A 13,289-nucleotide genomic window follows, 5' to 3' on the forward strand; every position below is an offset into this window, starting at 1 on the left:
CATCATAGACAACGTAGACATGATCAGAGTTCCTGAAAGGGACGCCGTTAATGGTGGGTATGATTGAATCACAGGGACAATTTGGGGTTCCCAGGCAAAAAGGCAGTGGGAAGAGGGAGATAGAGAGAGGGGGGGAGATATGACTTCACAAGAGAGGGACTCCTCGGTCACAGAGGGGGAGGGTGCTGGTGTGAAGTGGTGTTGGGGGATAGAGGAAATGGGGATGTGGTGTACAGGAAAGGAAGAAGGGGGCAAGTGAAGGAAGAAGAGGGAAGAAGGATGACTCTGAAGCAGGGCGGAAATGCTGGTACGGGCCAAAAACGTCTAGCTGAGGGCCTAAAATTGCTCTGCTCATGTGCCGGAGGCCTCCAACCCTAACGTTGGAAGGGTGGGGGAGGGCAGCAAGCAGTAGGTTATGATAGGAAAAATGTATGATAACAACGGAGCAGGGAGGAGATCACGTACTAATATTCTTGGTTTGGTGAGCAATAGGTAAGATATGGGAGGACGGGTGCAACAAATGTATGTATAGGTACACAATTATATACGCATGCCATTATATAGCACGGAAGAGTGGGGGAAAGAGGGCCCATCTGCAGCTCCTAGGCAATATATAGGGTAGGCAGTATGCGGTAAAAGCAAAGAATTCAAAGGGCGTTGTTGAGGACTCTTGGGGCTAATGTGAGGGGGAATATGATGGTCCCCCTCATAGCAGGGGAGAAGTGTGGGCAAGCGAGTGAGGATGGGGACAAAAAAAGGGAGGGGGCTCACTATGAACATGCGCTCATATGGGTGGCAGCAGTGGGTGTGAGAGGGCATGATAGGGAGACACAGCATACATCGCTGTCAGCCGTGTCCCCTAGTGTAGGTTGGCCATCCGTGCAAATGGGAAGACTAATGGGTTAAAAACCCCAGCAGTAGGGTCCAGGGTCCCAACAAGAAATCTGAATCCCCACGGTAATCCGGAGGGACTGTGCGTGATGGTCATTAGGCCACAGTGGGACCTAGCAAGGGGCAGGGGTAGAACAGCCAACGTCACGTAGTGAAGTGAGAGAGGGTCGCTAAGTGGCCATGCACTAGAATGATCGGCAGGGGACATATCACACCCCACGGATGGGAAAATGCAAATCCAGGAGCCGCAACATAGGGGTGAGTAGCCCTTGCGACTCACCCAGCGTGTCTTAGGGCATACAAGGACAGGTCTCCAGCGTGTGGAAGGGGAAGATGGGGGAGTATCGGGGGTGACAGCACAAGGGCCCAAACTGACCGGGCGTCCGCATAAGCCATTATTTGGCAGGGCAGTATCAAGGCTCGGGTGAGTGAGGGTGGATGTATTCATTCCAGATAGGGATGGAAAGCTGGAATGCACATGAGTTAGGCGGCCCGAGACACCATACACAGGCCTGTGAGGGTGTCAAATGGGGTTGGTTTGGGTGAGGCGGTTGGGGTGTGTACCCCAAGATACAAGCAAAGGTGCTTTTGTTGGGCCCAACGGAAGGGGTGGACATGCGGTCCCCACGGGACAGCATGACGCAGGCTTGCAAAACCTGCATGTTGTGTGGAGCCGCATTACTATAAAAACCAGCAGGTTAACATGGAAACATAAACAGTCATGCAAAATAGACAAACAATCCAAACCAGGATATGCCCCAAAGGTGGAAAAGGCTTCATAATGCAGTGTGGCAGTGACATGCAAAGGAACAGGAGACAGTAGGGGTGACCAACAACTGGGTATGTAATGCTATGCGGAGGCCCCAATGGGGCTCAAATGGAGGCAGTGTGCACATGTCTCCCAAGCATCCCTGAGTGGGGGTATGCATGAGCGGACCTGTTCAGGGTAAGCGAACAAACAGTAGTGCTGAAAAGACAGCAACAGTATACTCAGCCATCTGGTGTGAAGTAGTGTCTGAATGACCTGCTGATGGTGGACACAGCGGAGCAGACTTGTGCAGACTGGGAAAGGGTTAGGGTCAGGTTCCTGCAGTAGAGGGCTTCAGCGGAGATCTGGACTTGTCCCTGCTCTGGTCCTGGGTGAGAGTCGCTACCGCCCTAATAGCCGTCAGTTCCTCGGATCTATGTAGTCTGTCCATATTTCTGCCCCATTTCTGAAGACCACCAGTGATCCATTGCTTCTCAGAGGCAGGGGTAGTAGGAGCTGCCTCCAGCGAGTGCGGGTCAGGTTGGACATCCCATGTGGAATGATCCACTGGCTGGGAAAGAAGATAATTCAGAAAGTTGTGTAGGGCCAAGGGATCAAGAAAGTCTCTGGAGCGACCACCCTGGGTGGTCCACATTTGGGCAGGTTTAAAGAGACCGAATTTTATGTCGAGTTGTCGGAGCTGTGGTCGTAGAAATAAGAAGGCTTTCCGCTTGTCATTCGTGTCCCAGGAAAAATCAGGGGCTATACGCAGCTCGTGACCCTCATAGTCGTAAGGCCGTGGAAGTGGGCGGCAATTAACAGCTATCATGCTTGTTTGTGCCAAAGGAGGCAGGCTATCATTGGATGTGGCCTTCCATGAGGATCCTTGCGGGGGGACCCATCCTTTGAGCCCTTTGGAGCTCCAACAGGGTGAAAATGAGAGGTCAGTAATGGTAGGGAGAACATCCTTGAGGAAGGTTCTGACATTCGTGCCTTCCACCCGCTCCGGGATTCCAAAGAAGTTAACATTATCCCTACGGCTTCTATCTTCAAGGTCCTTGAGCTTGTCTCTTAGGTATTGCAGTTCCTGGTATTTATCTGACAGTTGGTTAAGTTTGTCCTCCACCAAGGAGAGATGTTGATCAAGCGGGATTCTGCTGTCAGTTTGGATATCTTGGTGTCCTTGGCCACCGCTGTGATTCTTGCAGGATACGATCCATCATGGAATCTGGTTGGGTGTCCATGTGGGCCTCCAGTGCCTCAGTAACAGGTGGCTGTTGCTGATGAGACCCAGGGTGTTGATGAGCAAGCGCCTCAGAGAAAAGCAGCTGACGGGCAGGTTTGCCATTGGATTTGTCCATGGGTATTGCAGATCCGGGTTACACTCCGAACTGGAGGAAGTCGAAGTCTGGAAGAGTTCTTGTTTCTCATGGTCTTTCTACCTTAGGCCAGTAGCTGGCAGTACATAGGAAGTATGCATAAATGGCATTGCAGGTACGTAACCTGATAAGCCTGGGGGGGCGGTAAACCTCAAGGAAATAAGTCAACCAATGTCAAAACGCAGACAGGGACTCTCATTTCCCCATAGGGCATTGCCAGATGGTAGGGGTCAGTGCAGTGCCTGCAGTGGATGAAAAAAAGCCTAGGTAGTTTGGCAGAAGTATCTTGTGCCTGTCAGCCCCTTAAAAGATGCTCAGTGGTTGGGTGGATGGCCTCTGGTGCACTCGAGGTGGTGCGCTGCGTGTCCCGGGCTGAGAGGAATAGAGCCCCTAGTTGAGTTCCAAAACCAGTCCCGGGCTTGTAGTCCCCCGTTCACCAGTGGGAAGGGGCGTGCAGTAGATGGGGGCAACCCTGTATGTATGGAGGCTCTAGGGAGTGAGTACAAACTGGGCCACGTCTTCTCGAGGTTGTCACCATTAAGGCCAAAACTGAGAGGGCACCGCCTGAAGAATCCTCCCCTCTCCAACAGTCTTAGGGCCCCTGGGGTCCTACTGGGGTCATCATCAAGAGAGGTCCAATACAAGGCCTGTGGCAGGTTTCAGGTGGCACACACGACTCCTCGTCCTGCCAACCAGGGCCCGCTGGTGCAGGGCATTCTCCTCCTGGCCAGGCTTCCACGTGGCACTAGGAACCTACAACATCTCAGTTTGTGGATTCACCACAGGTGTGGTGAGGAGGCAGCCCCTGGGCCTGTGATGGGGCAGGCCAATACAGAATAAGGCTGTGTGGTCTCTTCAATGGCCATCTCCAAGTGAGAGCCTGATCACAAATGGGACCTCATCCGGCCCCTACAGTCATGCCAGGTACGTGCTTCCATAATGCAGAGGTTTCATGATCCCAGGCAGGTGCCCAGTTCCCCAGGGCCATTCATTCACCGCTTGCTGTTCCGGGTAGAGGGTGTCAGGCAGTGGTGACCAGTCTGCGTCATGTTGATAGGAGTCTTGGCGTTAGACCAGCGTACTTCCAAGTATAGAGGTAAGAGGGGGGCGAGTAGCGTGCCTCTCCGCTACCCTCTGTGTCACAGAGGATCCACTATTGGTGAGCCGAGGCTCAGCAGTCCACTGTATATTGAGCAGAGGCGTCTGCTCCAACGAGCCAACAGGGCAGCTGCGAAATCTAGCCTGCAGCTTTGTAGGCCCAGGCCGAATGCGGAGGCCGCTCAGGTCCTGTAGGGCTGCTGGCTGCCCTTCCTGGTATGGCTGAATAGCTGGGATGGCACCGCTGACGTATGCAGTGCTGCCGCAGGAGATCTGTGAGTTCCCCCGCTTCATGATCTCTGCCACTGTCTCCCTCTTGCCTACTGGCGTGCCGAGCTCTCCTAGCAGGCAGCCATCTTCATCGTAGCTAGACCACACCCCGTCACTGAGGCATGGACAGCAGGCCTCAGTGAACTCTCAGAATCGAAAACCAGCAGCTTATAGTTCAAAATGGAGGAAAAAGTTGTGGTAAACCTGCAGTCTGCTCTTCCTGGCTTCACTTTTTTAGGTTGAGCATAAGTGTTTGACCTGGTGTATACTTTTAGTTTACTTCTTATGGCTTAAAGCGGTTTACTTTGTTGGTTGCAGTGTCCTTTAAAGATTCCTGCTCTCTAGTGGTCAGTTCTGCCTTTTTCTCCCTCATTTTTCTGTTTCAGAGCACTGACCAACTACTGTATTTTTCCACTTTGGTTTCTTTAGCTGTTGCTGTGACGGACTATTTTTGTTATTGCTACCCTTTCACTGTGACTGTTTTAGGTTGGTAGCTGCCTGTGTTTTATTGCAGTATTGTGTTCCTCCCAGCTCCTCTCATGTTGCTGCCATTTGTTTTGGCTTTATTCCAGTGCTCTCCTCGTTTACCTCTGGCTCATAAAATAAGCGGATTTTATAAAAGAAACACCTGGTAATTTAGCTCACTGTTCACAAAAGCCACAATATGCTCTTTCTGGTAGAATGTAGCTAAACCTAGAAGCAATGATGTGAAACTTGCTTAGCCTTGTATCACATCTCGAGTCTCTCTCTCCAGGGCTCCTCCATGCCAGCACGCACAAGATCGCACACCGGGCATTGCTTATCTCCTTTACTGGGGTCATAAATCTTCACATGCTGCTCTCCTCGTTGAAATTTGGGGCAAGAATGCTTGCAAGACTTTTAATTCTGTTAAAATAAAAATAAAATACTTTTCCAGCCTCATTTTCCAATTTCTGTTCAGACGTTTAAAGAGGAAGTGCAGTCATGTTCCCGTCTCTCCTCAAGGGCTTGTGATTTCTGATGTCAGTAGCCACCAGTGACCACCAAAACATGGCAGGAAAAGAAGTTATGAGACAAGGATAACCAATTTATGTGGCAAGAAAAGTCCAGTTCTGAATTTACAATGCCAATAGCTCTAACTCAAGAAAATGTGAGACCTATTGCATTGTAAATGCTTGTTTTTGTCTGATAAATGCCCCCATGGAGCATGACCCAATTATTTATGTCCAACCACTGCTTCTCTTCTTGAATCATCCTTGCGAGTGCACGCCTCACCAACATGCTATGTTTAATTAGTGTTTAAACCTCACTCATGGGACACCATTTCTCTCATTAAATCATATCAATAAAATAAAATGACTGCAAGACTGGTCTTTATGCCTCCTGCGGGAGCCATAGGCAGAGCAGACAACTTTAGAGCTGGGGAATCAGGTTTTATTCTGTGCGTAATCAAAACCTAATTCACATTAGGAGCTGGCACTTCCTTCACAAGCATAGCGCTTGCGGGACATTCTAAGGTCGCAGCAGTGCAGAACATGTACCGCAAAGGCATTACCAATGGAAGCTTTCCTCATCTGTGAGCTTTTCCAAGTCTTCCTATGGGATGATTCAAAGGACTGCAGAAAGAGCAAGAGGAGGAAAGGAAATGCCTCGGTGTTATCAAGTGTAGGTTATAAACATCACTGGTAAAGTTTTGAAATGTGTTAAACTTTAGTCATGGTATTCAAGTGTCAAAACTTCTGAACCAGACAGGGCCTCTTTCTTTGGAGTTTGTCATTCGATGGTTGTCTTCATAGTGAGTTTTTTTCCTTTAAGCTGCAGAGCACCTCCTTTGAAGCTAGCTGTCACTCCGTTCAGCTTGCAGTACGACCACTCTGACTATGAAATGCACAGAAGTTCTCTGTACAATGCAAGGTTGGTGCCTACTTGGCTGTACTCAGAGATGCAAGTGTTTAAAGTATCCTACTTTACCTTACAGTGCCTCCTCATTTTCTGTTTACTGCACAGTAGTTGTGCTCATGGTGAGATGTCAACCACAACTTTCACCTTTAGGTGTCCCCGTGATTAACGTGCAGTGCAACACTGTGTAAATATACATACGTTTGTAGTGCGGGACAATGTGGTAAATGCAAACACCACACTGCGAAAGTATATGCATTAAATGTTCTTGGCCGTTCCAGCATGTTAATAATTACCCCTAACCCCCAGTGCAGCATCAAGCCCCCACAATGGTTGGCACATATGTCACCGCACTGGAAGTCTCTAGCAAGCAATAAATATCTAACTCTCACATACCATGAGGCTTGTGTTACTCTCCCCCGCACACTGTTGCAAAGAATTCAAATCATTTTAAGAGCTGTTCAGTTTGTTTTATCACATAACCACATTTGTGTTTTATGCACTGGGAGATTACGTGATGTGCCCAGAATCACAGAATGTTCAGCAGACGCCAAGACTTGAATCTGCTTCCCCACCTCCATAGTCTGCAGCGCTGCCTATAATGACATCTCACTGCTTTATTCTCTGAGCCAAAGCCCTTAGAACATTTTTGCAGCTAGCAATATATGTTGTTTTTTGTCTCCTTTGAAGCCAAAGCAAATTCCTGGTAAAGTCAATGAAGCGCTTTTCTATTTCAGCCATGCTGCATGATACAAACAGTACCACTTAGAATAATTTCAACATGTATAATAACAATTCAGAGCTCTGCACTGCTACGTTTACACTAAATAATTGATAAAGGAGGATGTGGTCTTTCTATAAAAACAAGGTTACACATTTGAAAGAAATTTGCAAAGCCAATAGCTCTCGCATAGGCGAGACCATTGGCTTTGCCAATGCTTGTTAAGATATGTAATTTTTAAAGGTAATATTAGCAAACAAATTGTTTGCCTATGTATTGTTGTAATATGTTTGATGTATTATTTCTGTTGTAAATTGTTTTTTTTTATGTGCTCCGGTTTTATGACATTATATCAACCAATAAAACTTCTGATGATGATGAAATTGCCCATTATTCTACGCACCCAAAGTATCTGAGTTAAACATTCAAAGGTAAAACTTAGGCCCTAACTTAAGAAAAGTGTCACTGATCCCAATGCAGTGGCACTTTTCTTGCACCCCCTAGCGCCTCCCTAACGCCACTATGTGTACGCCGTATCTAAGATATGACGCATTAAGCCGGTTAGGGAAACTAGTGTCAACATTATTTATGCTAGTTTAGAGCTTTGCAGGACTAGCATGAAATATGTTGATGCTAATCCTGCAAAGTCCATTGAGGCCCATTGTAAGAAATGGGTGCCTCCTTTTAACGCCTGCTCTGAGCTGGTGTTAAAAGTGCCGAAAAAAATGAGGCAAAGAATTATCTTAGATTTCTCTGTGCCATTTTTTCGGCCCCCTCTAACAGGGGAACGCCTCCTTTGCATACATTACGCCTGGCACAGGCATAATGTAGAGCAAGGGTTACAAGGTGGCACACTGCATACATTGCACCACTTTGTAAATTTGGTGCTAGTTGGGCTCGTTGGGCCACATTAACGTTAACAAAAATGAAGCTAATGTGGCAGAAGGAGGTGCTAGGGGCTGTTAAATCAGCCCCTTAGTATCATTTCCTGAAGTACCATTTGATTGCTCACTCTGGCTAATTTTCTGCATAGGAGTACCAAAAGACTTCAGAAATACACAAGGTAGTAGAAACCACCACCACTAACCTTCAAGCGCACATAATGAAGTGTCATGCATATTATGAGTGGAAAGTATCTATAGTTACCACTTTAAGTGCAGTATTTTTTGCCTCTCTCATACGTTAGAATCCAGTGCGTGAAATTCGGAAGGTGATGGAGTTCCTGGAGGTTGACCTAGCTCCGGACGTTCTGGAGAAGATTGTCCATCACACCTCATTCAAGGCAATGAAAGAAAACCCTATGGCTAACTACAGCACCTACCCCGATGCTTTGTTAAACAAAAGCATTGGGACCTTCATGCGTAAAGGTACGTAGAGGAGTGAAGGGAGATAAAGGAACAACAGTTTAAGAGGAGCATATAGCAATTTCTTTATTATTTAAAGAGAAGTGAGACATCTTGTCAAATGTCAGCAATACTCAGAACAACTCTACTCACCACAAACCTGCATTAAACCCTGTGCTCCTTTCTCTAGTCTCATCTCGGTCACATTGATCGAGAGTTCCTACCAGCAGCGGAGGTGACTGCAGCGCTACATGCGGAGCACAAAAAAGTGAGAGCAATTTAGAACCTTGGTTTACTATTTGGTTTCCCTTGTTCCAGGGCCGTGCCCATTGACATCAGTGCGCAATGCTTCATACTTGAGTTTAGGTTGGCAGTTTATGTTTGGGCAGCACTGATGGCAACTCAAAAAGAGAGCTTATGAGAAGGAGCGCAGTTCATTCCATGAGTCTTAATGTAGATATGATATATCTGAGAAAGGTTGGAAGAAACCCGTGTAATTCTCACCAACATTATTTTATACCTATACATACCTGGTAAAACTAGAAAATGGCACATTTGAAAAAGTAGTAGTTTAGGGAAGAAATTGCACATATGTTTCTTTTTTTTTAAAGTTTAATCATCTTTAATATGGAATATATAAAAAAAACAATCCATCAACACAGGAAACAGTAACAGTACAAAGCTAATCAGCAATATAAAGAGAAAAGCTGTTTACAATGTTATAATTATAAGGGAGAAGGAAGGACATAAAAGGGGGAAGGGGAATGCAATTCAGTATTTGAAGACCAGACAGGTAGATGTAATAATATATAAACATACTGAGAAAAACTAGAACCATGTTTCTGAGAAAAGAGCAGAAATAAAAAAAACAAATTACAGTGGTTTAAAATTCTCAGACCTAATGAATTGGTCACATTGTTTAATGTTATTATTGAGAAAGTTCATTAATGTGGACCAATATAAATCTCTATTCACCAGAGGTCTACAAACAGAAGCAAAAATAATATCTAACCGATGATAATGGCAAACATTATTCCACCAAGCTGCAAAGGATATGCTAGAGGAGGATTTCCAGTTAATTGGACCTTGTTGAAAGGCTAAGGCCAACATAAGATCAAATAATCCTTTGTCTTGGGCATGTAATTCAATTTTATCTGAATGACTACCTAAAGAATTTGAGTTAACTGACATGGGGCATTTTCTTCTAAAACTAACTGAGAATTGGGCCCAGACGTTTTGCCAAAAAATGACAGTAGGGGGACATAAAAAAAAGGATATGGTGCAAATTACCTTTTGAGTAATGACATGACCAACAGGCAGGACTAGATGTGATACCAAATTTGGCTAGGGATGTTGGTGTATGATATAGCCTATGATAAAGAAAAAACATAGATTGAGTGGTACATGCCGATCTTGAAATTCTAAAGATTCTGGACTATATTTTGATCCAGAAAAGAAAGGTTCAATCACAACCCAAATCAGCTTCCCAAGAAAGTTCTACTTTGGCTTTAGGGCGAAAAGGATCAGTGGATCGAAAATATTTATATATAAAAGATGCTTTAGTGTTAAGAGATAACAAATGTAAAAGTGAATTGGGGAGAAGGGAAAAAAGGTATAGACTCTAATGGGAACAAACAGAAAATGTCTAAAACTGTCTCCGGAAGGAATAATAATTTGTGCAAAAATGATCGAGGAAAGGAACAAGGATTGAGGCCATAAAAAAGATCTTGAACCCAGATAATTCCCTTAGTTCTCCAAGATTTCCAATATAAGGGTCTATTGTTAATAGTTATGAGTTTGTTATACCAAAGTGGAGATTGCAAAAAAGTGACTCTAGATGAGACTTTTCTTTGATAACAAGGACTCAATAAACAGCAGGTATGTTTGAACAGCGGTGAGGAAATTATGTTATTTTTTTAAGAAAAAGTTAAAATTTCCTTACTAGAGAAAGGTGCAAGTAATGTTAGTTCAATGTCAAGCCACAAAGGAATAAAAAGAGAGGGAGCTGAAGAAATCCATTTGGTACCTTGTTTCAAACAAAAAGCTTTATGATAAGTCCAAAAATCTGGAAAGATCACCCCTCCATTATCCTTGGCTTTTTTAAGAAGTAAAAGAGAAATTTAAGATTTTTTCTTATTCCAGAGGAATTTGGAGAGAAGTGAGTCATTTTTTTAAAAGTAAATATCTGGTATATGAACTGGAGCCATAGATAAAATGAATAAAACAATGGGAATAATCATCATTTTAATGGAATTCATACGACCCCACCAGGATAAATAAAGAGGATTCTAGGAGGACAATGGTTTGTCAATTATATTGATACAATCCTTCACAGTTATTTTAACATATTCTACAACAGAGTTAGTAAGCCAAATGTCCAAATATTTAATTTTAGAATTATTCCAATGAAACCCAGTGGAGTCAAATGAATGCTTAAAACAACATTTTGTAAGGGGCATCATTTCGGTCTTCTGTGAATTAATTTTATAACCAGAGACAGATGAAAAACTTGAAAGTTATTTAAGTAAAGCAGGTAAAGAAGTATCAGGATTAGAAAAGAAAAGAAGAATATCATCTGCATAAGCAGATAGTTTTAAATGTTTATCACCATACTGAAAACCTGATATAGAGGCGTTTTCACAGATACGAGAGAGGAAAGGTTCAAGGGCTAAAACAAATAAAAGAGGCAATAAAGGACAACCTTGACAAACCCCTTGTTGCAAGGAAAAATAGTGAGATAAACGACCATTAATTAATACTGCAGCCTGAGGATCTGTGTGAAGCAAGGAAATAAGAGATATAATTTTGGGTCCAAAGTCATACTATTTCAAAACTTTGAGTAAAAAAGACCAGCTTACTCCGTGAAGGCTTTTTCAGCATCTATAGAAATTGCAGCTGCAAGAGGATATGAAAGAGAAGGTGCTTTATTTAATACATTAAAAAATAAACAAGTATTATCTGAGGTTAATCTACCTTTAACAAAACCACTTTTTTTTTTAACCAATTAATTTGGGCAAAAAGGATTCAATACGAAGGGCTAGCAGTTTGGCAAACATCTTATAATCTACATTAACAGGAGATATAGGGTGATAGTTATTGCATTGTGTAGGATCTAATCCTTCATTATGTATTAGGTAGATAGTAGCTTCCTGAAAAGTACCACCAGCCTTGCCAGTAAGGAAAAAAATTGAAAGAGTTCTAAACGTTTAGGCATCAAAAGACTGGAAAAATGTAGATAAAATTCTACAGTAAACCCATCTGGGCCAGGTGCATTCCCTTTTTTCATCGCGTTAAGGGTTTTGAGTAATTCTGTAATTGATAAATCAGCTTCATGAAGATCAAAATTCAATAAAGGCCAGGAAGGAGGAGAAACAGATTTAAGATAGAAATCAATAGAAGTAGAATGAATGGGATGTTCCAAAGTACATAAATCTTTGTAGAATTTTTGTAGAATTTCGTGAATTCAGTTAAAATGTAACACTCTTTAAATAAAAGTCTCCCATCTGATAATTGAATAGATTCAATAAAAGATACATAAGGTATTTTCAAATAATTGGCTAAAAGTTTTCCTGATCTACTACTACGTAAACATACGGAGGAAGCTTGATCAGTTGATTTTTTTATTAAAAGCTAATTTGGCATGAACTAGTTCATGTAACGAAGAATCTAAAGCTGAGGAATAAAATGTATGTTCTAAACATTTAATATTAGATAGTAAGAGCTTCTGCTGGTGAGCAAAAAACATATTTTTCTTTGAAGCAAAATCTGTGTTATAAAACCACGAGCTGAGGCTTTAAAGGAGTCCCATACCAACTGGGGAGACCTGTCATAAGTGGTATTAAATAAAAAGAACTCATTGGTGAAAGAGACAAAGGAAGAGTGAAAGTTTGGATCCAACAAAAGAGCATTATTGAATCTCCCTGTAGGAGACTTGGGATGTGATCGAAACTGATCTAAATCGGCAACAACAGGGGCATGGTCAGATATGACTATAGGGTCAATAGAGGCAGAGATAAGGTTCTGTGTTAGTGAATTGCTAAGAAAAATATAATGTAGGCGAGAAAGAGAACCATGTGGTGGGGAATAAAATGAATACTCTGGGATTACATAATCTTCACGCATCAGCTAAAGAATTCTGGTAAATGGTGGAGTGGAACTGCTTAGGAGAGTTATTTGGAAGAAAACAAATTTGGCACATAAAAGGGTCCATAATCTGATTACAATAACCACCTAAAAAAAAATCATTTTTATATTGAAGACATTTCTTAGCAATATCAGGCCAGAACAAAAGATCTGGTTGAGTTGGGCCATATACATTAAGAACAGTTAACAGAATATCATTTCTTAGTAATTTTACACACAACCATCTAGCTTCAGAATCATTTTTTTTTTAGACAGAACAATACAATTCAACTTTTTGTGACATTGAACAACTACTCCATTTTTCTTAATAGAGGTGGGAGAAACAAAAACTGATCCTACCCAATTTCACTTGGGTTTTAAATCCTCCTTTCCTGTGAGATGAGTCTCTTGCAAAAGCACTAAATCTGGATTGTAAAAGGCAAGGTGAGATAAGATTATCTGTCTTTTCACAAGATTAACAAATCATTTCACGTCCCAACACGAAGAACGGGTCACACCGGAATTCCACATGGGAGCATACGGGACACAAAGACTTGAGAGAGCACGATGTTCTGTAAAGAGAATAAGAAAATATGGTTGAATAAGCAATAAACATTACTACGTATTAATATAAAACATATGGATCAATAATGAAGACAATTAAAATCAGCAATCAATTCATCTTGAAGTTGAGGGGCCTGCAATGTCCATCAAGTCTGTTGAATGAGAATGAATCCATTTTCTGAGGACTGCAGGATCTTCAAAAGATGATGTGTTATTCTCGAAAGTAACTTAGAAAGTGCAAGGATGAAACAAACCATATCTTGTACCTAAAGACC

At 42.9% G+C, this 13,289-nt stretch overlaps 1 protein-coding gene across 2 annotated transcripts in view; it reads left to right on the forward strand.

The window, feature by feature from the left end:
- The window catches only part of LOC138304173 (sulfotransferase 1C1-like), a 283,807-nt gene that overhangs the window by 255,036 nt on the left and 15,482 nt on the right, over positions 1-13,289 (forward strand). The window contains exons 7-8 of one of the 2 annotated variants that reach the window (XR_011205515.1): positions 8,172-8,352; positions 8,519-8,596. Coding sequence is in view for 1 of the 2 variants with exons in the window: in XM_069244005.1 (XP_069100106.1) it covers positions 8,172-8,352 (181 nt within the window). In the remaining variant the exon portion in view is untranslated. The remainder of the gene's footprint in view (positions 1-8,171; positions 8,353-8,518; positions 8,597-13,289) is intronic. The other variant, XM_069244005.1, reaches the window with a different exon arrangement.

Source organism: Pleurodeles waltl, chromosome 7 (assembly GCF_031143425.1).
Source record: "Pleurodeles waltl isolate 20211129_DDA chromosome 7, aPleWal1.hap1.20221129, whole genome shotgun sequence".
NCBI classification, from domain to species: domain Eukaryota; kingdom Metazoa; phylum Chordata; class Amphibia; order Caudata; family Salamandridae; genus Pleurodeles; species Pleurodeles waltl.